Raw genomic sequence first — 21267 nt, 5'->3', positions numbered from 1 at the left:
GCAGGGGATGGCTTAGAGTTGTGCAGAACAGCCCAAGCAGCAGCACTGGGTGTATCTGTGGGAATGAAATGACCCTGGGGAACTTGGCTCATGTTTTACTGAAAGATCAAGCTCCTACCTATTCCTGATAAAATATGACAGTGCTGGAGAAGACTGGACCAGCAATCCAGGAGAAAACAAAACAAAGGAAAAATAAAGGGCTAGACTGGGATTTCAGTGTCCAATTTAATTTCAGTGCAAGGAGGAAGCAGAGATTATTGGTTACAAGAAACAGCTCTGTTATTCCAAGCTACATGTAAAACCATGGCTGGCTTCTTACCAAGCACCCCAGAATTTGCAAAGAGACCAAGCTTGCTAAGGTCTCTGCACAACAAGCCACAATCCAGAACATTATGGATACCCAAACTTACAGAACACTGTTGCATAACTTGTGTTTAAAACAGTAGTAAGGCTCTAAAGCAGCCTGGCCTTTGTGATCTGGCTCAGGGAAGCAACCGCAACACCCATACTGACGAAAAGGTGAGGAAGGGAAAATGAGGGAAGAGACAATGTGAGTGATACAAAGGAATTGTTCTACCACTCATAAACCAGAGGATTAACAACTGGCTTCTACCACGTGACTGTTATTTGCTCCTTACAGCTTAAAATCCACGGCAGCCAGCCATGCTCCCACAGCTGTGCACATCCCTGCTGAAAGAGGTCCAAGTGGCAGATTAGTGATCCCCGAAATACCCTTTCCCATACTGGTTCTGGCTTCAAGAGAAGCACACAACCTCTGTCAAGCACTTTGGGCAGTGTGACAAAAGACCATCAGGACAGAAGCTGGAAAGAAGCTGCAGCCTGTTCCTACCCCAGGGCCACCACATGCTCTGGAAGCATCACAGTGTGCAGAGCTTGTGGCAGCACTTGATGAGTTTCTTCCTTGCACGTGCTCTCCCCAAGCCTCACATCCTGCTCTGGAGACCTCCCAGCAGCACTGCTGACAGGGCTCTGAGCTCTCCTCTGTTCACAGCACCACAGGATACAGGCAACTCAGCCCAGCAGCTCCACCCAGAGACAGTGGGTATCAGAGGCAAACCCTGTCAGAAAAGCTCCACAGCTACATGACAGCAAGGCTAGTTTCTCCAGTGCTGGCTGCAGGACAGGGTGCTGGATCTGCTCTGCTCAGCCATGAGGAGGGCAAGTCCCCTTGGGAGCCACAGGCCACAAAGCTTAGTGTGTATCACAGACACAACAGCAGGCACAACTTGGACCATGGACTCACACAAGCATTGTATTTAAATAACCTTAAAAAGCTGCAGCACTCTCTGATGCTCCTTCCATCCTGCCTCATGGAGCAGAGTGAGCAGGCATGGATTTGTGCATGTACTGCACAAGCCAGGTAACTGTCACACAGAACTGGGGCCCTTCATCTGTCCAGCTGCACACACTGACAGCAGCAGCAGCAAACTGGCTGCTTTGCCCTTAGAGCAGCGACTTCATGGCACCAGTGTGAAGGACTCCTCCAGCCTCTACGGCACAGCAACTGAAACACAGACAAACACACACAGAGCATGGTGCTGAGGGACCGTTTGGACAGACACTAAAATGTGTAACTCACCACAGACTGGAACAAGGAACTTCTCAAAAGACTAGACACATTCATTTCCTACCTGGGCTCTCACACCCAAGGAAATGTACAACAGCAAATGCCCTGAAGCAAAGATTCATTCTCTTCTCTTCTCTCCAACAGCAACTGAGGGCTCAATTTTAGCTCAGGATTTAGCAGTCTTGTTAAGATTAGCTGGAAAGGCCTTTCCCCTGCAGCCCCTCTACAGTTTGGAGCTGTGAATGTTGTGCACTTTACGGGGTGTGCCACTCTACAGTGCTGCAAGTCCTCCCCAGGTGTAACTCCTGCGTGCCAAGCTGGTACCCCTGCCCAGCACGTCCTCACTGCAACACACTGGGAAGCTCAGTTAAGAGGCATGTGAGCACTACAGGGTCTGCTGGAGAGATTCCTATCAGCTCCAGCCCAGCAGGGATGTCTCTATTTCCTAGAAGCCTCATTACACCACTGCTTTGTGCATGCTCTCGAGGTCATGCTGGTTGAGGAACTGAAGGGTCTTTCGTTTGGCAGTGGCACAGATACTGCCTGGGGGTGGAGGGGATAAGACAGAGGAGCTGAAGGAAAGAAGAGACAGATGGGTCTTCCCACTCTCTCTCTTGCTTGGAGGTTTAACAAGGGAAAAGAAACCAAAACAAAAGCCACGCTTGAGTGCTATTCCTTGCCCTTTTAACAAATATTTTCTTAAAATATAAAAACCATCTTCACCCTGGAAACCGCTAGAACGTAAACAATAAAAAGGGGATTGGGGAGAAGGGAGAGGAGGTTTGAATGTGCTTCCAGGCAGCAGCCCTTGCTATGAGCAACGGGTGCCTCCAAGGCCCTGTGCTCAGCCATCAGCCCTGTTCCTATGGCTCTCTTGCTCGTTTAGAGTTCCCCAGTGGGTCTGGACTTAGGATTCAGCGATTAGCGGCCTGCAGCAAATCCTGGCAGGTAGGTTAATCCTCTTCATCCTCACTGATGTCATAGGTGACTGCAGACTCGTTCCTGGAGCGGTTGGCAGGGGAGGAAGGAGGAGTCTTGGTGGAAAAGGGCCAGCGGAAGGAGGGAGATGGGGAGCGGTCGTGTGTGGGGCTGCTGCTGGGACTCTGCTTTGGGCTGATGGCCTGCAGCATCCGGCCCTTGCCCTCCTTCAGCATGTGTTTCTGGAGAGGGAAGCAGGAGGACTGTTAGCATGGGTTACATACTCATGGACATGGACACTACTTACAGCCTGTGCAGCATTTTGAGTCGTGCCCCTTCAGAACATCATGCTATTTAAGAGCAGAAATAGCCCCAGCATCACTCTGGGCTTTGGAAACTGCACACAGTGTCATCACCAATCGTTTTCAAGCACTTCTAACATGAAATACCTGTGGTATTCACCCAACAGTGCAGGAAAGCGTGGCATAAACAACTAGCTTCAGACTCATCTTAGGCCAATGACAAAGTGGCCACCATCCTCTTGGCAGCTCAGTGGTCAGCAGGGCACAAACTGGAGTTTACAGGCCAGCTCGTGGGACAGGGGAATATTTTCACTGTACAATGTAACTGCCATTATCTCGTTGGCAATGGTGAGTACAACCTGAAAACAGGCTGCCCAAGCCTGGGACAACTTGTCTGGAGACTGGCAGAACACTGAGCACTGCAACAAAAGCCAAACCTTTCCTCTGCAGACTCTGTAGAAGCCCCACAATGTCTGTTAATGTCTCCAAAATTCCCTTTCCCCTTTTCCCATAGCAGCTCCTTACCAGTGCACCTTCTGGGCCAAACATCTCCAGGAAATTGCCGATGAACTCCCGGGATTTCTCTTCCCACTTCTGAATGAGATCAATACTCTTCTCTTCCACTTTCTGGACAAATTCCTTTGACTTCTCCTCTACATCCTTCACTCTCTTTTTCACCTTATCCACACGTTCCTGGAGGTGGTATTTTTTCTCCTGCACAGAGAGAGGTGGATCAGAATACAGCTCACCAGATTTGAGTGGAGGCCATCTCTGCTCTGTGTTACTACACTGAACTGCTGCTTGAGACTCGGCATCTCCATTAGCCTGGTGACACTCCTCCTTCACTTCTATGACACTTCTTTCCTAGACTACATGGCAGACACAGTGGGGCTGTGAGACCCTCTGTGGCAGGCACTGGCACAGTACACAAAGCAAGACTAAAGCCAGAGATAAGCACTATCTCATAGGAGTGCATTGAAGAGGGAAATATTTATACAGCACACAGATTAGATTTGAGTGACTTGCTGTAGGTCTCTGCATATCACAACAGCACCAGTCTTTCTGCTGGGTGTTTTTAAACAGAGGCAGAGTTATGTGCCAAAGAGAGGCCAGGCAGCCGTTACCTCTCCTGTTTCATTGCTGTTCACAGGCACAGTATCTGAGTGATAAAAAAAAAATGTTTACGACTTTACTTCCAACATCAAAAATGTCTTCTGCCATGTACTCTTTCAGAGGGCTAGAGCTGCACAGCAGAGGATCAGGGCATATCCTTCTGTCCTACCCAAGCACTGCTGCTCCTGCAGCTCCAGGAAGGGAACAGTACAGTGGGAACAGCATCAGATTTTATCCTAACAAATGACTCTACCCTAAGGAGGTGGCTAGGGGAAGAGGAGAGAGATGAGACAGCAGCTCCTGTCAAGAACAACTCACTCTTCATTCAAGAAAAACGTACATTTTGCCACACACCCTCTCTCCAGCTCTTTCAATAGGTAAGACTTCATCAAGACATCTCTGACAAGACAGCAGCATTAGCAACCCCCCAGTTCCTCTGAGTGGGTCCCTGAGGCGATTTCAGGGGTGGAAGTCTAATTTTTACTCCAAGGGGCACTGGTTTGGTGCCAACGCTTAGCTCTGCAGACAGGCCTTTCACTGGCACATGGCAGGACTGTGCTATCACTAGACAAGACTCCCTTCACACTCAGCAAGGTTCTGGCTCCTGCAGCGTGGGTGAGACCCACTTCAACTCACGTTTATGAAGCTGACATTGAGCTCCTTGGCCGTGTAGCCCCGCTGCAGGTTCCGCCGGGCGTAGACGTCGTAGTCCCGCACGATGCGCGTGATGATGTCGGATGTGGAGATGCCCTCGGTCCTCTGGGTTGGTGCAAACATGCCTAAAGTTGGGGAAAAGCACCCAGGACAGCTTGAGCAAGACACAGGGCAAAAAGCTGCTGCCACCTCTGTCAGGAAACAACTTCTCTTGTCAAGATTTGCTAACTGCTCTCACATCTTTGTCCTTAAATGTACAATACCAGAGCCATCCTTTCTGGGATGCCTAAGTAAGACCAAAATATGTCAAAACCCTGTCAAAATACCAGGAATTCTAATGAAAAGGTCTTCACTTTAGCTGGTTTAAATATTGACTGCATACAGAATAGTGTGGGGACAAGGACAGGACAAGATTTCAACAGATGGAAATATAACACTCTGATGGCTGAGTTTGGATAGATATAAAAAAGCAGTATCCCCAGTGAATTTAACAGCAAACAGCTAGAGGTGTCCCTCTGCTAAGTTCACAAGACTCTTCATTTGGCACATGGCAAATCTCTAAGCCAAACTGTAATATGTTTTCAAGAGGTTGCTGTTAATTCAATCAAAATAACTAGACTGAAATTAGGAATTAACTGGGCCATGCTTGGGCTGGGACACAGAACAGTCCTAGTGTTATGAAGCAGGGCCCAGAGCTGCTTCTTCCTGCCACCACAGGCTCCTGGGCAGATCAGAGTGGCATAATCTGGTATTATAGAGTACAAGAGAAACTACAGAGGATTTTTGATAAGAAGCCCTGGAGAATTTGAGGGGGACCCACCTGCTTCTTTTATATGCTTATAGACATCATCACTGCCAGCAGAAGAGTAGGGGATGTCATCATGTGCAACAAAGTCGATCTGAAAATTAAAAATCAAGTCAACATTTTATCTGGAACGTGCAGATCTCCTGCTGCTGTTGAAAGATGGTAACTTTCGGCTCAACACCTCCACTCAGGGGTATGAGAGAGAACAGCAGGACGTTTCCTCTTACAACACAACACGGAGCAGTCCCAAGTGCTCAGCGGCAATTGCCTGTGAATTGTAAGCACACGACAGAGAGGAAAGAAAAGGCTGGGAATAGGGACACAGCTGCTTTAAGCTCCACAGAGAAATGGCTTGTTAACGACAACAACGGTAAACTAAGCAAGCTTCCCTGGAGACTCCTTCACCTCCCAAAGCTGTTCAACAGATGTTTAGAGATTCCTTTCACTTTATCTCACCAGCTGATAAAAGGCTTTCAAGACAGCTTGTCTGGTCTCCTGTGGCAAGGAGGCTGATGTATATCTAAGCTGCTCCTGCTGTAAGCAGGGAATTGGACCAGACACCACCCAGAAATCACTTCAAACGCATGTATTCCTCTCTCTACTGCATTTCACACCTATCTGTAACCAGCACCAACCTCTCCTGAAATAGCGAGAACCTTTTTCATTATGTCACAATCTCTGCATTATTTTAACATTACATACCAGCTCAGCAAATGCTTCTACACTCCCAAGAAACCCACTCAATTCCCATAACCCAGTTCATTCTATCTTTAAGGAGTTTCAACAGAAACAGTTTGCTCAAGCAGAGGTCACCCCCAAAGATGAATTCTTGCTATAAACAGAGAGAGAGGCTAATCGAAATTCCAAAGAGATCAGATGTCACAGATTACCCTGTGCTCTGCCAGGAACTCGGGTGTGAGGGTCCAGGGTGCATTTCTCACCACCTCGTCCACATAGCGACAGTGCTGCACAGCATCGTAGCGCTCGTTTTCGTTCATTACCGTGAAACCCTTGAAGTTGTGGGTCAGCTCATCGCTGCAGACTGCAGAAACAGGCAGAGAACACAGTCTGAGGCACTTACCCAAATGATTTACAGTAAAAGGACCTTGCCCACACTGTGCTGAACCTGACAATGCCAGCAGCTGACAGAGGCTGGTGTTTCAAACCCAGCTCTTCCAGCCAGAAAACACCAGCAACAGGGAGCGCTGCAGGGCACTAAACTCGAGCAATTCTGGGCAGGCTGCTTGGACAATTTCTGCCCAAGCTGGGGACCCACACACCCCAAGCCTTTAAAGTCTCTAGAGCTTTCAACACTTATCAAGAAAACCAGCTAACACAGAAGACCACTCTCTATAAGAAATGGCACCTGGGGGGCCTGCTGCTCAGAAATCTATGTTTAAAGCAATGGATGTCTCAGGCTGGAATGTGAAAAAACTTATTGCCTGAACTTTTGATTTATAAAATGCCATACCACAGTCTAGTTCTTGGAAAGTTTATGTTAAAACAAAGGGGGAGTTCACAGGAAATCAAGCTTAATTATTGTGTTCTATGAGAAAGTAAATTAACAACTCTTCATAATCTGCAATGTAAGATACTGAGGAAGGAGTTCTATTTGATTATCAGACTCAAAAGTAAACAAGGCATTACCAGTCTCACTGGTATTGGATTTATTTATACGTTCTAGACAAACAGATGATAAAGACTGGGGGAGACTGTTCCCTGCTTGGAGCTAATGCTCTCCTGGGATGTGGCCTCTTGTCTCAGTCCTGGTCCAAGTTCATTACCCTTCTCCTCACCAGTCTCCCAGAGGCACAGAACAGTCAGTTACACTCCTTGCTACTTTAACATGTCAATAGTTTGACCTGAAGTGATTTTCCTGTTTGTTGTAGTGTTTATGTAAATGGGGATGTCTTTCAGCCTTTAAGATTTCTAAGCTCAGGGCAGTTTTTAGGTTGGAGCAACTGTTTCAGCTCTCCTCCCTCCCTTCCCCTTCCAGACACTACTGTAGCACAGAAGTGCAGGCACACCACTGTTAGAATGCTCTCAGCAATGACTGGAACTGTGATAAGGAAACAAACACTCAAGAAAGTTATAATCATTCTATGGCAGGGTCAGAATTTCATTTTGCTTCACAAAGACAATGGGAGTTGAGAAAACTCATTAAAGGTATTTTCAGTTGTCATACTTCAGCATCATTATGCAGCCTGACCAGGGGTCAGCTCCTGACAGACAACATGCACAGCCTGATGTGTCCTCAGTGTGGGTGGAGGGATGAGCAGAGGCACTGCCTGGGCAGAGGCCCATGCACTGTGGCAGCCAGAAAAGGGGTCTCTTTTTTCCTGTTACATGCTTCAAGGAGCCTGGCTGAAACACCTCTGCTAGATCCCTTCAGGCACTCAGCAGGATATTCCTGGCACCATCTAAAGACTTATGACCCAACAGACAAAATGGGAACTTCTGTTTTGAAAAGGAAGGCCTAACTGATTTCCAGGTGTCCAGGCACATGCCCAAGAAACCACTGTGATCTCCATGCTCCCACTGGGACCTGTTTGACACTCAGCAGTCTCCAGCAGGAAACTGGAGCTGGGGAGTGACTTGCAGGGCAATACAGGTGAACAAAGCAGCCATGGGAGGGACTCATACTTTAGCTGTCTCATTTATGAGTCAAAAGTAGATGCTCAACTATTCCTAATATATTTTGATACTGAGATGTGCAACTCACCTGTACCTGTCACAGAATAGAGAGGTCAAATTAAAACAACACAATCAAAAATCTTTTCCTTAAGTACTCATTTGGTGCAGGATATCTTTCTGCAGATATATCCAGCCCTCAAAGTTTTGCAATAAGACTCTAGCAACATTTGGGGCAAGTGTCTGCAGTGAGAGTCACTACGGCCACAAAGACAAAACCCCAGTATGCACAACCAGAGACAGAGCTAAACTGTACTCCTTCAACAGCCAAAGTCAACAAGGTCACTCCTTACCTCCAACAATGAGGTATGTGTTTGGGAAGAGGTTCTTTGCTTGCATCAAGGCCCGGGCATGTCCAGAGTGGAACAAGTCAAATATTCCATCAGCATAAACTCTGACAGGGCGATCCACTGTGCCAAAGGAACAGAGACACAGTTGTGAATATGCCTTCCTGGAGAAGCAGCTGCTGCTCATACTCACATTTGAGGACCTTCTGAAAGTCATGAAGGTGTTACAGAATGCAGAACCATAACCAGGACAGAACTGTGAAGATAAATGCCTGGCTCTCTGCCTTCCCATGTGGAAACAAATGCATCTGAGCACAGAGCTGAAATACAGCCACATGTAAAGGCAGGCTGAAAGCCTACCATATATCACCCAAACAAGGTGAAGGAGTGATCAAGGGAAAAGCAAACCATGAACATTTCCCTTCTATGGAAATCCAAATGCAGAATTAACTTTTTGCACAACAGTGAGATACCAGAGGGGAACTGGCCCAAATCAGGTGCCTGCTAGGATGGCATCTCAGGACCTTTACAGGATCCCTCTCTGCAGTCTGCTGCCACAGTCTGGTTGAGGGACCAGCAGCATCAGCTTCCCCAGGAACATGCAGTGTGTGGCTTTATTCAAAAACACAGCTGAACTACTCAAAGAAAAGCAGACACAATTCTGCTGAATCACCGGCATTATCAGCTAAACCCATAGATGATAATAATAATAATAATAATAATAATAATGATGATGATGATGATGATGATGAATGAAACTTCCTCAGGCCACCTCTGCCAGGGGAAATTGTAGGTCAGTTTTTTGAGGGGAGCACAGAGGTAAAGCGAGATAGTCTAGCACTGCCATGTAATAGTGGGAGGTTTCTGATCTTGGGACCACACAGGACCACAGCCCTCTTGCTGCTGATAATCAAAGGCCAAAGTCTTTGTGACACACTTGGGAACAGCCTGCTGCTCTCTTGGCTCAGTTCAGACAGACGGACTCAGAGGAGTGGTGAACACAGGCACAGCAAAGCTGCAGTGGAGAGAGGGCAGAGAGAAGACCCAACAGGAAGCTGAGACCCCACAGGTCTGAGCAGAGCCCTGGAGATACCCAGAGACAGAGACTGGGAGGCAGCAAGAAGAGGAGTTGATGCAAAGGTCAGGGTTGTTAAGTTCAAGCTAAGCAGAGGAGTCAGTTTGAGGACAGCCTCTTACAATAATTTTAGTGGTTCCTAGACCTCAATCTGAAGATTCCAGAAGGCTCTGAAGAGCCAAGGAGATCTGTGACTGCAAAAGCTTTCTGTATGCCAGAAGAGGACTGGTCCCAGCAGACCTTTATGAATATTCATTCACATTCTGGAAAGTGGCTGGGACATCCTTATCTTTCCTCTGTACCTGCAGCAGCTACAGTTCCTGAGCACAGACACAAACAGCAACAAGGAAGTGTGCACTGTGTTTTAGTCTCAGCAGGCAGGAGAGCTACCACTGCTGAATCAGAGACCTTTGTGCAGACTCTGGAGATTTTCAGCTGGGAAATTAATGCAGACTGTGAAATACACTGGATTTTCAGAAACTCTGACAGGAAACCACAGCCAGGTCTCAGTCAGAGCTGGTTCATCTCAGCAGTCGGGTAGATAGAAGTGCAGCATTTTTATTGCCTCTGTAGCCACAACAGAGAGCCCAGGTAAGACAGCACTGTCTGCACACTGTTTGGCAGGAGAGAGCCTTCAGGAGTCAGCTGTGCCTCTGTGTCCTCTGTGGACTTGCAAAGAGAACAGTGTTTCTCCCAGCCTGGTTTAGAGAATAAAAGGACACATTCTTATTGAGGGGCTGGCCTGTGGTGTTTAATGACACTGACTTTAATTCAAATCCAGGCTAGAATGGGACATTCTGGACAAGGATATAAATTGGTTTTACTTGCCAGTTTCAAGTTTCAGAAAATATGATTTTTAAAAAATATGACTTTTAAAGTGCTTAACTTTAAGCTATCTCAGACAAAGTAGTACAGAAAGTGTGGAGTTCTATGGCTGTCAATGGCTCAGCTAGAGTTTAAAACAAATATCTGTATCTCCTCACACATACAAACTTGAATTTCAGGTGTACTGACAGGCCAAATTTCCCATGGAAACACTTATCTAATCACCAAAGCACTCACTTTGTCATTGGCTGTAAACCTGGTCAAACACACCAGGTTTACAGCCAAGGTTGGTTTGGTCTCAGAGATATCCCATTTATACAATCCCCTTCCAGTCTGTGTTCTTACTTACAAGGGGTCCCTCTCATGGCTTCTTCATAGGTCACTCTGACGTATGGCTTGCTGTAGTCGATCTCCACCTCATCTGAGAACGGAGCCGGCTCCCGCAGTCCCTAAACAGCCCGGAGAGTTTCACTGAGAGAGTGCAAAAGTGAGGGCAGTTTGTAGTGGCAGCACTGCCATCACAGTGTCCCAGTCACCAGGTGACTCACTGCCTCTGCATAATTCAGACATGTGTACTAAAAGAATAATTAGTGTAAAACCTCAAAACAGCCTTGCAGGCTGATTAGCCTGAGTTTAGAGAAGAAGAGAGAGAGAAAAGTAGAGTTTAGTAAACAGTATTTCTACTGGAGCAAGAAAATCAGAGGGTCAGAGCTGCAGCTGGTAAACTCAGATTTCTGACAAACAGCAGCTCACAGCAGCACAAGCCAAGCTTCAAACGTTACTGTCACAGCTCCAGCTGTGCCCACTCTGGCAAGACCATCACTCTGCTGTGCCTGAGTGTTTGTGCTGTGATGAACAAACTGTAACAGTTCCTTGATTTGAGTATATGAACAAGCAGAAGAGCAATACCAATGCAGCACTAACTCTGAGAGCATGTGTGTGTTGTCACCCTTTCTGAGCCATAGAAATGGGAGACTGATCTTGATCTGTGTCAGAATAACTCCAACTGCTGCAAGAAAACCCCTCCAGCCTGCTAGCTTGACAACAGCAGTACATTTAACCAACAGCTGAAGTGCAGCCATCATTTCTGGTCTGCTCTGAATAGAAATGAAACATCTGCCCTTCCCATTACAAAACAAACAGCTGACTTTCCTTCTAGCTGGAAGGTGTAGGGCTGCAATGGACATCTTGTTCCAGAGTCAGAACACTAGGAAACAAGCTTGCAAATCATTACAATAATACCTTCAAGCTGAAAAGGCTAATCTGCAGTTTCCTCTCTGGCTTCCTGTCCCACTGCAGAATCCTGGCAGAGTCCAGCAGCACTGCAACCAGAAAAACTGCTGCTATTCTGGCCAGTGTCAATCCTTATTAGAGTGCTTATAGTGAAATGCACAGGAAAACAACCACTGACCACTGAAACAACCACTGAAAGTCAAACAAGCTGCTACTGCTGAACATCTTCTTTAAGTTACCAAGTGCTCCACATTTCACACAGCACATCCTCTACCAGGATCCTTACTGTCAGATAAGGCCTGCAGGTCTCTCCTCTCTCACTGCCATTAAGTCTATGACTTCCCTATAAAACCAGATTCTTGGCAGTTTAGTTGAAGTAAGGAATAAAAACACAAAAAAGCCCTATCAAAATTATCAGCGGAACACAGAGACATGTCCTCAAAAGGTCCTGCCAGAATCTTGCCCTTCCCCTGCAGGGCCAGTGAGGGTCAAAACCCAACCTGATGTGCACAATACAATAGGCTTATGTGTCAGCAGGTTTGTTACCACCATCTGCTGCTGAGCCCTGCTGCTTCAGGGGAACATTCTGCCAACAGCTGCTTAGTTGGGAGTGGAAAAGGCTTCAAGGTAATCTCACAGTTAGGCAACACTATTACTCTTGCTATAATAAATAAAACTCTGGCAAAAAGAAGAAAAAAATAAATCTTTCACCAGGAGAACTAACTGTATTTGCCCTGTGGCTAAAAAACAGGGAGGAAGCTTAGAAAGTGGCTGGATATTACTTGTCTTGTGCTGTTTGCCAATGTTTTATTTCTAACACAGGACAGATAGCAACTTGAAGAGCAAGTGACTCCCACAGAATAATAAATAACCTGCACACTTCTCTTTCCTTACTGAAATACATGAGATCTTTAAGAGGGACATGGTGGGTTTTGGCAACAGTGAAGGACATAAATGTTCTGTGGGATAAGTCACACAACAGCTCAAGCCTCCATTCATAGTGCCTGCTTCCCCAGTTCTCACTGCTGGTGCTGCTCTTACTTCATCACCACTGTCAATGCCCTGTGACAGGGCTGAAGCCCTCCTGAAGAGCAAAATGTTGTCATCGAGGAGGAAGATTGCAACACATCCACCACATTTTGCCAAGGACCATGACCCTGGTATGATGTGGCAGGGATGGTAGCTGGCTTTTGACAGAGATAAGAAAAGAACAACTAGAGCACATGTGATGCACAGGACAGCTCCAGGAAGAGGGCAGAGAAGAACTATAAAAAACCAATTGTCACAATCTTGTGGCAAGGACAAGTTAAAGACAGCCCTTGTCAGTAGCATTAACTGGATCATTCATACCCCCTTCAGAAAAGATCCCGCTGGCTTTAGCTAGTTAAAGCCATCCCAAGGATGACCTAGAAAAGAAATCCTTTTGGTTGTTTGTGGTGGTTTTTTTTCTGGGCACTCCCAAAGTACCAGCAACACAAATGTGGTCCCTCTCCAGACCAAGAAAATCAAATGAACAGTGATCTCCCCCATGTGTCAGAGCATGGATTCAACAGATCACTTCTGCAGGTGCTTACAGGCTTCAGACCCTCCTGCAGCTGTTATGTACTTCTCCTGCGTATTTCTCCCTCCCAGTGGGTCACTTAAAATCCACCTGTGAGAAATGCCTGCTTCTCTATGGCTATCTAAATGCATGCCTCTTTGGCTCAGCTTAAGTGACAAGCTGGACACACCACAAAAGCAGCTTAGCAATGCTTGCCTCAGACCTAATTTAAGCCCATGTTGTAAGTATGTTATTAGTATGAACAAGGGAAGATTCCAAACTGGATTTGCAAGAAGGAGAGCTACTATCATTTGCTTCTTATCCCCTGCCCCCTGCCTTGTTTTCTCTGTCCACAGATAAATCACCACTTCTACCTTCCTGCTGTTACAGCTCAGTGTCCTCATCTCACAGGCTCCCAAAATTCTTATCTCTGCTTACTTACAAGTGAGCGTCGGGACATTTTTGGAGGGATTCCATCCAGCTCTGTTGCCCCATTAGGGCCTGATCCATCTTTTCTTCTCTTTCGGGAATTCAGCCTGGACGAGGTCGGCGGCTCCATCTTGCCAAGCACGTCCAGAAAGAACTGGAACAAAATGAAGGAGAGGGAAAAAAGAAAAAAAAGAAAAGAGATATTTCTCAGTTCTTCCAAAACAGAATCAGTCAACAGCAAGTACAGTGCACAGAAGGTCAGTGCAAAGACACAGCCACCTCACAAGGGGCTTAGCCAGTTGTATTTGGCATCAGCTGCCAAGGCTTGACAAACAGTGCCTGGTGGGAATACTGAATCATTTAATGCAACTCAGAGCTGTTCTGCAGAGAGAAGCGTGCAGCAGTCAGCTGGCTGGAGAGACACTGAAACAAGAGTTACAATGCAAATTATAAATCATTACTACGAGGTTAATAATGCTATTTTTGCATGTAAAAGTCAACCTAAGGATTATGGCATGCCCAGTTCACATTCAGCCCTCGTCCAGCTCTCATTTGGATTCTTTACCCTTTACACCCCCAAGGGCAGCTGGTGGGTGTGCAGTGTACAGTCCTTCTTCCTTCTCTTCCCTGTACAGTCCTGAAGAGAGGAAGGAAGGTCTATGCAGAAGGATAAAGGCAAGGGAAGGGCTCGTAACTTAAATGACTTTAAACAGGCTGGCTGTTTGCTTTGCTGTTTGTGTAAGACCAAGCTGCAGCTCCCCAGTGGGGACAGCCCACCTTGGGACAGCTGCCACCGTGTTCCCCTCTTGTCCTTTGTCCCCACCGCAGTGGTGACTCAGCAGATGGTGAAGCAGCTGCTGACACCACATTAGGCCACACTTCTGGCACTTTATGTACTAGCTTGCAATTAGTGGTGGTTCAGCTGAGCTGCTTCTCTGATGAACAGACAGACATACCACCAATTTGGGACAGAAATGGTGACAGTTATAAAGAAGCAAGTTATCTGTGCTTTGGGCTGGAGTCACTGTACCTTTGCAGAAGGGCCTGGAGTATTAGTAACTCCCACTTCACACAGCTGAATCAAAAATAGGGATTTATAGGAAGGCATAGCAGTGAATATTCCCTTTCCAGCTGCTGCAGGAGTTAGAAATGGGCGCCAGATTTGCAAAAACTAAAAAACAGCATTATCTCTCTTGTTGGCTTGAAGTGTGCACTTCTCCAGTGCAGCACGTGGCACTTCTGGCCTGGAGAGCATCATGACCCCCTCCACCCAGCAACGACCCTTAACGATCCTAAAGTGCGTGCTCCAACTCCCTAATAATGAGAGTGGTGTGGAATTAGAAAGGTCTCCCCACCCACATGCAGTGGGTGTGCTGGAATGTTAGGTGGGGCAAGTGCAAGGTGTGACAAAGAGCAGATGCCCCTCTGAATACCATCCTTTCCAGCAGTAGAGGGGCTCTGCTGAGTGTTCTGCTTGGGATGAGCTACGTGAGGAGCTGTAACTGCCCTCAAAGGGCCACTGGCAAAGCTCTGCTGTTTGGCAGCCAAGAAGGGTGTGTTTTGTGAAAGAGCTGCTAAATAGCAGATTTAGTGATCGGACTTACTCAAGCACACATGACTCAAGGTTAAGGAATGCTCCAAAGTAACAAGTCAAATGCAGTTTGACGAGATGCAAATATCTCTCCCTCCCCACTGAGCATCAGCATGATGATACCTTATGGGCAGTTTTAGGGTCAGACACAGCTGAACTGGTTTGGGGCTACATACATATAAGTATCCCTGGCTGCTCTGCTAGACCTACCACAATGTACTAAAACAGGGAAAGAGAATCTTAGGTCAGTGGGGAGCCAAAAAAATATTGTGGAGGAGATAAAAGTGACAGTAAAGAGCAGTCACAAGGACATTCCAGAACTGTGTGAGCCATCCAGCACTCACTGTGAGTCAAGCTTGCCGTTTCCCCCATTCCAGTAATTAAATTACTATTTCCTGAGAACAAACATATGGGAGAGTGCAAACATAACCTCAGGCAACAAAGTTTGGAACCCTCAGGTCCAAGTCTTCAAATATTTAAGCAAGCATTTGACTTTCAGGTGAGATCCATGCTATAAATGCAGCAGCTTCCAGAGTGCCTCTGTGAAAACAGAGGGTATGACACGAGTCATTCTTACATTTTGCAAGGTGTCATCTTGCAAGCACACTCTGCGTCAGTCATTTACCACCCTGGTCCTAACAGAAACCATGAAGTTCAAAAAAAGCAGCAAATGTCTGTCTCTGGTTCAAGTAACCCCAGAATTCATGGAAACACTGGGGGGAAACAGCAACCGATTTTCTTGTTATGTGGTTAAAATAATTTCACTGCGCTTCAAACCACCTGTTGGTCTCTGACCACTTTCTTTCCTTCCCTTGGGAGAGAATTAAAAGGTCTGTTAATGTGCTGAATGCAGACATTCTGAACCACTGCCCAGCAAAGCATCAAACGCAGAGGCTTTGGTGCTGAAGCACAGGCACGGCAGCCCCACACACAACCAGGTGAAGGTCTTCCCCCATCAGAGCAACCACACTTCACTGCTCACAAGTACAGACTCTGCTCAATTATCAGCAGCCCCTTGCTGCTGGGTGCAGATCTCATGGCCAGGCAAAGAACTGCAGGTTACACAGTACAGGGCAGCACTGTCCCAGCTCAGGAGAAAACTCCAACAGCTTCTTCCAGCTCCTCCCACACCCAACCATCTACCCCCTAACTTTTCCATTTCTCAGGGTATACATAGTTAGTTAAACGATGGCAAAAAACAGCTTAAGTGAATGGATTCCAACTTGACAGATTCTATTATTCTCTGTGCATTAAATCAGCAGCAGTGGTGAGACAGCATCAGCCACACAGCAGCAGCTATACCCAATGTACCAAGTGAGAAACCAGCTTCAAGGGTGGGATAAATATGCTCTGTCTGCTCTGATCTGACAGGTGAGATGTTGCTGAAGTAGCCTCTGCAGTGTCCAGACACCTCATGAGTGACACCGCTCTGTTAATTACTCAAATTAACACAGAAATGAAACAATAATTTTACCACTATTCAGAACTTTAAAACCTCTGTCCTCTGGATGGTGCATTTCTGGGAAGTCCTCCCATCACCAGGCTTGGCTTCACAAAAAACAAGGAGTACACCACACCTTACTGCAATAAACCTACTAATCTTAGAATGCTTCATTTTGACCTAAGTGACTAAAATAGCATGCCAAACAATTATTTACCAACAGTGGGATCCAGCATCTGTAGCTGAGTTTAACACATGAGGACATGGCTTTGCTTCTCCAAATGCATAAAACACTGCCTGTTCTAAAATTAATTACATTTGCAGCAGATGGGGAAGAGGAAAGAGAAGATAATTCTCAAAGCTCATTCTGAACACTCCAAGATAGAAACCAAGCATAACCAGAAGAAAGAGCCTTGCTGTAAAATATTAATATTGTTCTATTTTAAGGTGTCACCCTCCTGCATTATTGAGTTCATGGCTGAATATGAGATACTGCTCCAAAGGAGCAAAGCTGGAAGTGCCCCGTTCAGAAAAGCCACGGGCATATCACAATCCCTGCACTGCTTTATAAAACACTCAGGGCTTTCTTCTTAAATATTTCTTTGGTGTATCCTGTATCAAAGAAGAGCCTTGCATCACCTGCCAGCTAACTCATCGAAAGAGAGACCCCTGCACGGGCTCTGCAAGGAGCAGTTGACTGCCAGATGGGGAAAGAGTTGCTTTTCCTGTCAGGGAATCACTGATCCCACTGAAACACAGCCACTTCTGGGAGGGGTAAGAGGACAAGCATTGATTACTAGAAAGGAAAACAAAATATAGGCAGGGAAGGAATTTAAAACTTCTACCTTGGTGTCAGTTAACTACACCATCATCAGAGCTGGAATTTAACCACAACACCAAAGTTGACACCTCTGGCACGTGGAAGAGGTCAGAATAGACCCAGCAAATCTTCCTGCTTAGCCAAAGCTTTACCTCACTGTCTGCATCTTTATGGACAGTGCTGCCATTTTTCAGTCTTGGTGGTGTCAGAGAACTCCAGCATCACACTACACTGGAGAAGCAGGTCAGTTCTTTCTACACCCTAAGCACACCGATGGCATGAGGACCTGGCCCATCTGCCTTTTTTTTTAATGTCCTGAAAAACTTCTTGGAGAATATTAACTGCAAACCTACATGAGTAGCAGGATTTCTTCTGCCGCTTCTGCTGCTTTTCACTTGCAGATTTACCTGTGAAGCAAAATAAATGCTGCTACTTAAACTGAAAATGAGCTTGCTGCAACAACTCAGTAAATGCTCCAGCCCAAGGCTGCTGCAGTTCCCACCAAGGATCCAAAGCCCAAGACTGGCAGCTGGACCTGGGACACCCACAGCTCCCTGGGTGGCCCCGCCTGCTCCAAGGCTGTCCTATCGTCCCTCTGAACCTGGGAGGCGTTGGCACAGTCAGATGTGACTGTCATGTGCTGCTTTGCCTACAAGATCATTGCACTTCACAGGAACAAGATATTTCTCTTCTGCTGACTCATCTGCAGGCAACACTACTAAACTTTGCACTCTGCCAGCTGTCTGCAGAGAATTGCCTTGACACACGGACAGCATGTAAGCAAGAGCCTCAGGGAAAAGGCAGAAGTCCTGTCACTTCAGATAGGTCCTTTGCTAGGCTATGAAGTACCAAAGCAACTCCACATTCCTTGACCATAGAGAGTGAAGAGAATCCTTTTCCCCGTTCTCCCTCATGTGCAACACCCAGTCTCCAATTAACTTTACTGGTTGGTGTGTATCCCCATGGAGATCTGTGGAGACACAGAGACCTGGGAGAGGTTAATGACAGAAGACTCATCATGGATCTTTCTTCTGCCAGCGCTTAAAAAACTTGCCCAGTCTCCAAGGCAACTTCATGCCCAGCCCAGGCCTGCCAGGCCCAGCTCTGTCCCATTCTCCAGACTCAGAGCACCTGCCTGGGAACAGAGTGCTGCTGGCTATGACCCAGCCTGCTCACCTCCAGACAGACTGCAACGCTCCCCACAGTCAGCATCTGCTCTACCTGCATGGTCAAGTCCTTGAGCCCCTTAAAAAGGTTACTGCAGGATCTGGCACAGTCCTGTCCACTTGTAAAACACAGGCTGCTTCAGCTACTTTGGATCAAGATCAACAAAAGCAGCTGTCCCACAGTGTGTTAAAAGCCACAGGAACATATAAAAGGGATTCCTGCCCAGCCAGTGCCACACATCAGTCCAACAGCATCCTCACCTTTGCTATACCTGCTAAAACAACCCCCCAGGCCTTGCATCCCCTACTGGTCTAGGCAGGCTGATATTCTCTCAAGCAAAAGCTCTGGTACCCATGTCCTGCAATTGAGGGAAAGATGCTGCTTCTCTCCAACAAAGTCCCAAATGGCTGAAGATAACTCTGCCTAACCACAACTGAAAACAGTTCTGTGCAATCACCTAGATAGTGTTGCTAAGTAATACACATAAAAAAAGAGAAAATGCTGTCAGGACCTCTGTGAATTCACAGCCCTTCTGGGTATACCATAACCTCCAGGCACTGAGTCTCGACATGCGACAGCCCCTGCTGGGTGAGTGAAGCAGCAGAAACAGGGTTTACTTATTACAGAATACCAGAAGAAATACTGTCAGGGACAATAAAGTGTGAGAATAGGTGGCTATTCTGATCCGACTTCTGCACTGTTTTGTTTCTAGGGATTAGCAACAGAGCTTCTTGAGACTGGAGGTGTAAACCTCCTTTAGCAGGTTTACACACCAACACCAATTCCTTACTGCAACAGTTACTGTTTGTGGCTCTTGGTACAGTGATTTCAAGAGTGTTATAACCCAGACTTCACAGCGAAAAACTTCAAAATCAGTAATTTTAATTATTGTGTATATACGGCAAACTTGTTTGGGAAATAATGCATGGGTATTTGTCTTCTGAATTTCAAAACCAAATACAGTGGCTGTCCTCAGAGCCTGGGGTCCTGCAGATGGAAACCCAGCATTACTTGTTTCTGACAACTCAACCTTTGCCAGGGTCCTGCCAGCATCACAGGGTGGGGACCGAGAGAAGGCCACCTGCAGCATCCTGCACTTCCCTCCACAGCGAGTGAGGACTACAGAGGAGCATCACAGCTCTCGGAATTCCTGAGGACTTTAAGTCCCATTACAAAACCATTAATCAGTGCAGCCAGGACTCCGGTGGACACAAAAAGAGGGTTAGAGAGGATGTGTGCCTACGCAGCAGCTGGGTCACACCTTGCTCCGCTGCAGCCAGGGCCACCTCGTCACTGTCCTCCCTAGGCCCTGACTGTGTCCCCTGGCTGGGGGGATGTCCCCCGGAGCCCCCGCGCTCCAGACGCTGAGGGTGCACTACAGAAGTTTCCCACTGATCCGCCTCTATCTACTCTCGGCTGCCAGTCCTGCCATCCCGGAGGATCACGCCCGAGCCCCGGCCTCTGCCCAAGACCCCACAAAAGGGACGCAGCGCATCACGACCACCCCAGCCGACACTGCCCTCTCGCCCAAAGCCACGTCCCGACCGGCCTGCACTGCCCGGAGCCCCCAGCCCGTGCCCCGGGCACCACGCCGGGAGAGGGGCCCGGGCGGGACCCCTGAGCGGCTCCGCAGGGGGAGCGAGCGATGCCCTCATGTGCCGCCGGTCTAACCGCACTCCACAGCCTCCGCTCCGGTGACAGGCTCCGCTCCGCTCCCCGTGCCCTGCACCGCCAGCCCCCACGGTGACAGCCCCCCGCTCCCGCCGGACGCCCCCGTACCAGCGCCGCCGCCGCCGCTCCGCAGCTCAGCACGGTGAGTCCGGCCCCGCCGCCGCTCCCGGCCCCGCCCCGCTCCCGCCGACGCCAGCGGGGCGCGGGCGGAGCCACTGCGTGTCCGCCCGGAACCACGGGAAGGGACCGGCCCGTCGTGGGGAAGGCGCGTCCCGGGAATCCGCGCCTGGAACCTCCGTTCCGGCTCGCGACGGTCCTGCCCCGCGGCTCTGCGCGTCACAGAATATCCCGAGCTGGAAGAGACCCACGAGGATCATCGAGTTCAACTCCTGGCCCTACACAGCACCATCCCCAAGAGTCACACCAGGAGCCTGAGAGCCTTATCCAAACGCTTCTTGAGCTCTGCCAGGCTTGGTGCCATAACCACTTCCCTGGGGAGGCTGGTCAGTGCCCAAACACCCTCTGTGGAAAGAACCTTTTCCTGATACCCAACCTAAACCCCCAGGACACAGCTTCAGGCCATTTCCTTGGGTCCTGTCACTGGTCACCCCAGAGAAGAGATCAGTGTCTGCCCCTCTGCTTCCTGCCGTGTGGAGAGGAGACTGATGAAGTCTTTTCTCCGTTCATCCAGTGTATGGATGAATCCGGTGTAAATTCTGGAGGTTCTGGAAGGAGGGAGCTGCCCTGCTTGTCCACACCGATGTGCAGTGCTTTAGCAGTGGCTCAATCTTTCTCCAGGTGAAACACCATCCCTTGGTCTCCAAACATCCACCCTCATATGCTGAAACAATTATAGAGAGATTGGGAAATCACTGCAGTATCTGCTGAAGAGCCTGAGGAGCAGTGATCACTCACAGCATCCACGGGTGCCAAATTGCACCAAACCAAGGAGCACTTACTGCAGGGAGGAGTTCTGGCAGTCACGGGGTGTGTGGGCTGCTGGCCTGACCTAATGTCCTAAATACCTCGACTTTCCATCAATTAATACCATCTCATGTGACACAGCTGGGATTCATAGCCCAATTGTTGTGGGAGTCATAGGAACAAATCTGGATAA

The 21267-nt window shown here is 47.8% G+C and overlaps 1 protein-coding gene across 2 annotated transcripts; it reads right to left on the bottom strand.

Annotated features, from left to right (window-relative positions):
- Nucleotides 1-206: 206 nt before the first annotated feature.
- PCYT1A (phosphate cytidylyltransferase 1A, choline) lies at nucleotides 207-20412 on the bottom strand. Of its 2 annotated transcripts, none has more exons than XM_071437809.1 (9): nucleotides 20259-20412; nucleotides 13474-13614; nucleotides 10608-10707; nucleotides 8365-8481; nucleotides 6271-6422; nucleotides 5396-5474; nucleotides 4558-4700; nucleotides 3334-3522; nucleotides 207-2748 (listed from the first exon to the last, which is right to left on the bottom strand). In XM_071437809.1, exons 2-9 carry the CDS (start codon nucleotides 13588-13590, stop codon nucleotides 2542-2544), a joined length of 1104 nt encoding a protein of 367 aa, XP_071293910.1. In that variant the 5' UTR covers nucleotides 13591-13614; nucleotides 20259-20412; the 3' UTR covers nucleotides 207-2541. The 2 variants fall into 2 exon arrangements, with proteins under 2 accessions (XP_071293910.1, XP_071293911.1); XM_071437810.1 differs by lacking the exon at nucleotides 20259-20412 and adding an exon at nucleotides 17666-17686.
- Between the last annotated feature and the right edge of the window lie 855 nt (nucleotides 20413-21267).

This window comes from Agelaius tricolor, unplaced genomic scaffold, assembly GCF_023055355.1.
Source record: "Agelaius tricolor isolate 1412-34295 unplaced genomic scaffold, bAgeTri1.0.p SCAF_12, whole genome shotgun sequence".
NCBI lineage: Eukaryota > Metazoa > Chordata > Aves > Passeriformes > Icteridae > Agelaius > Agelaius tricolor.
Note: the sequence above shows the minus strand (reverse complement) of the source record. Positions and strands in the feature narration are given on the sequence as shown.

What these genes read in the sequence shown, in the direction of transcription:
- PCYT1A (XM_071437809.1), bottom strand. Translation starts at nt 13,590, where the DNA reads ATGGAGCCGCCGACCTCGTCCAGGCTGAATTCCCGAAAGAGAAGAAAA. An exon ending in AAATGTCCCGACGCTCACTT is followed by an intron (nt 10,708 to 13,473) that starts GTAAGTAAGCAG and finishes CGGGCTGTTTAG; the next exon opens with GGACTGCGGGAGCCGGCTCC. An exon ending in TCAATGTCAGCTTCATAAAC is followed by an intron (nt 3,523 to 4,557) that starts GTGAGTTGAAGT and finishes CTCTCTGTGCAG; the next exon opens with GAGAAAAAATACCACCTCCA.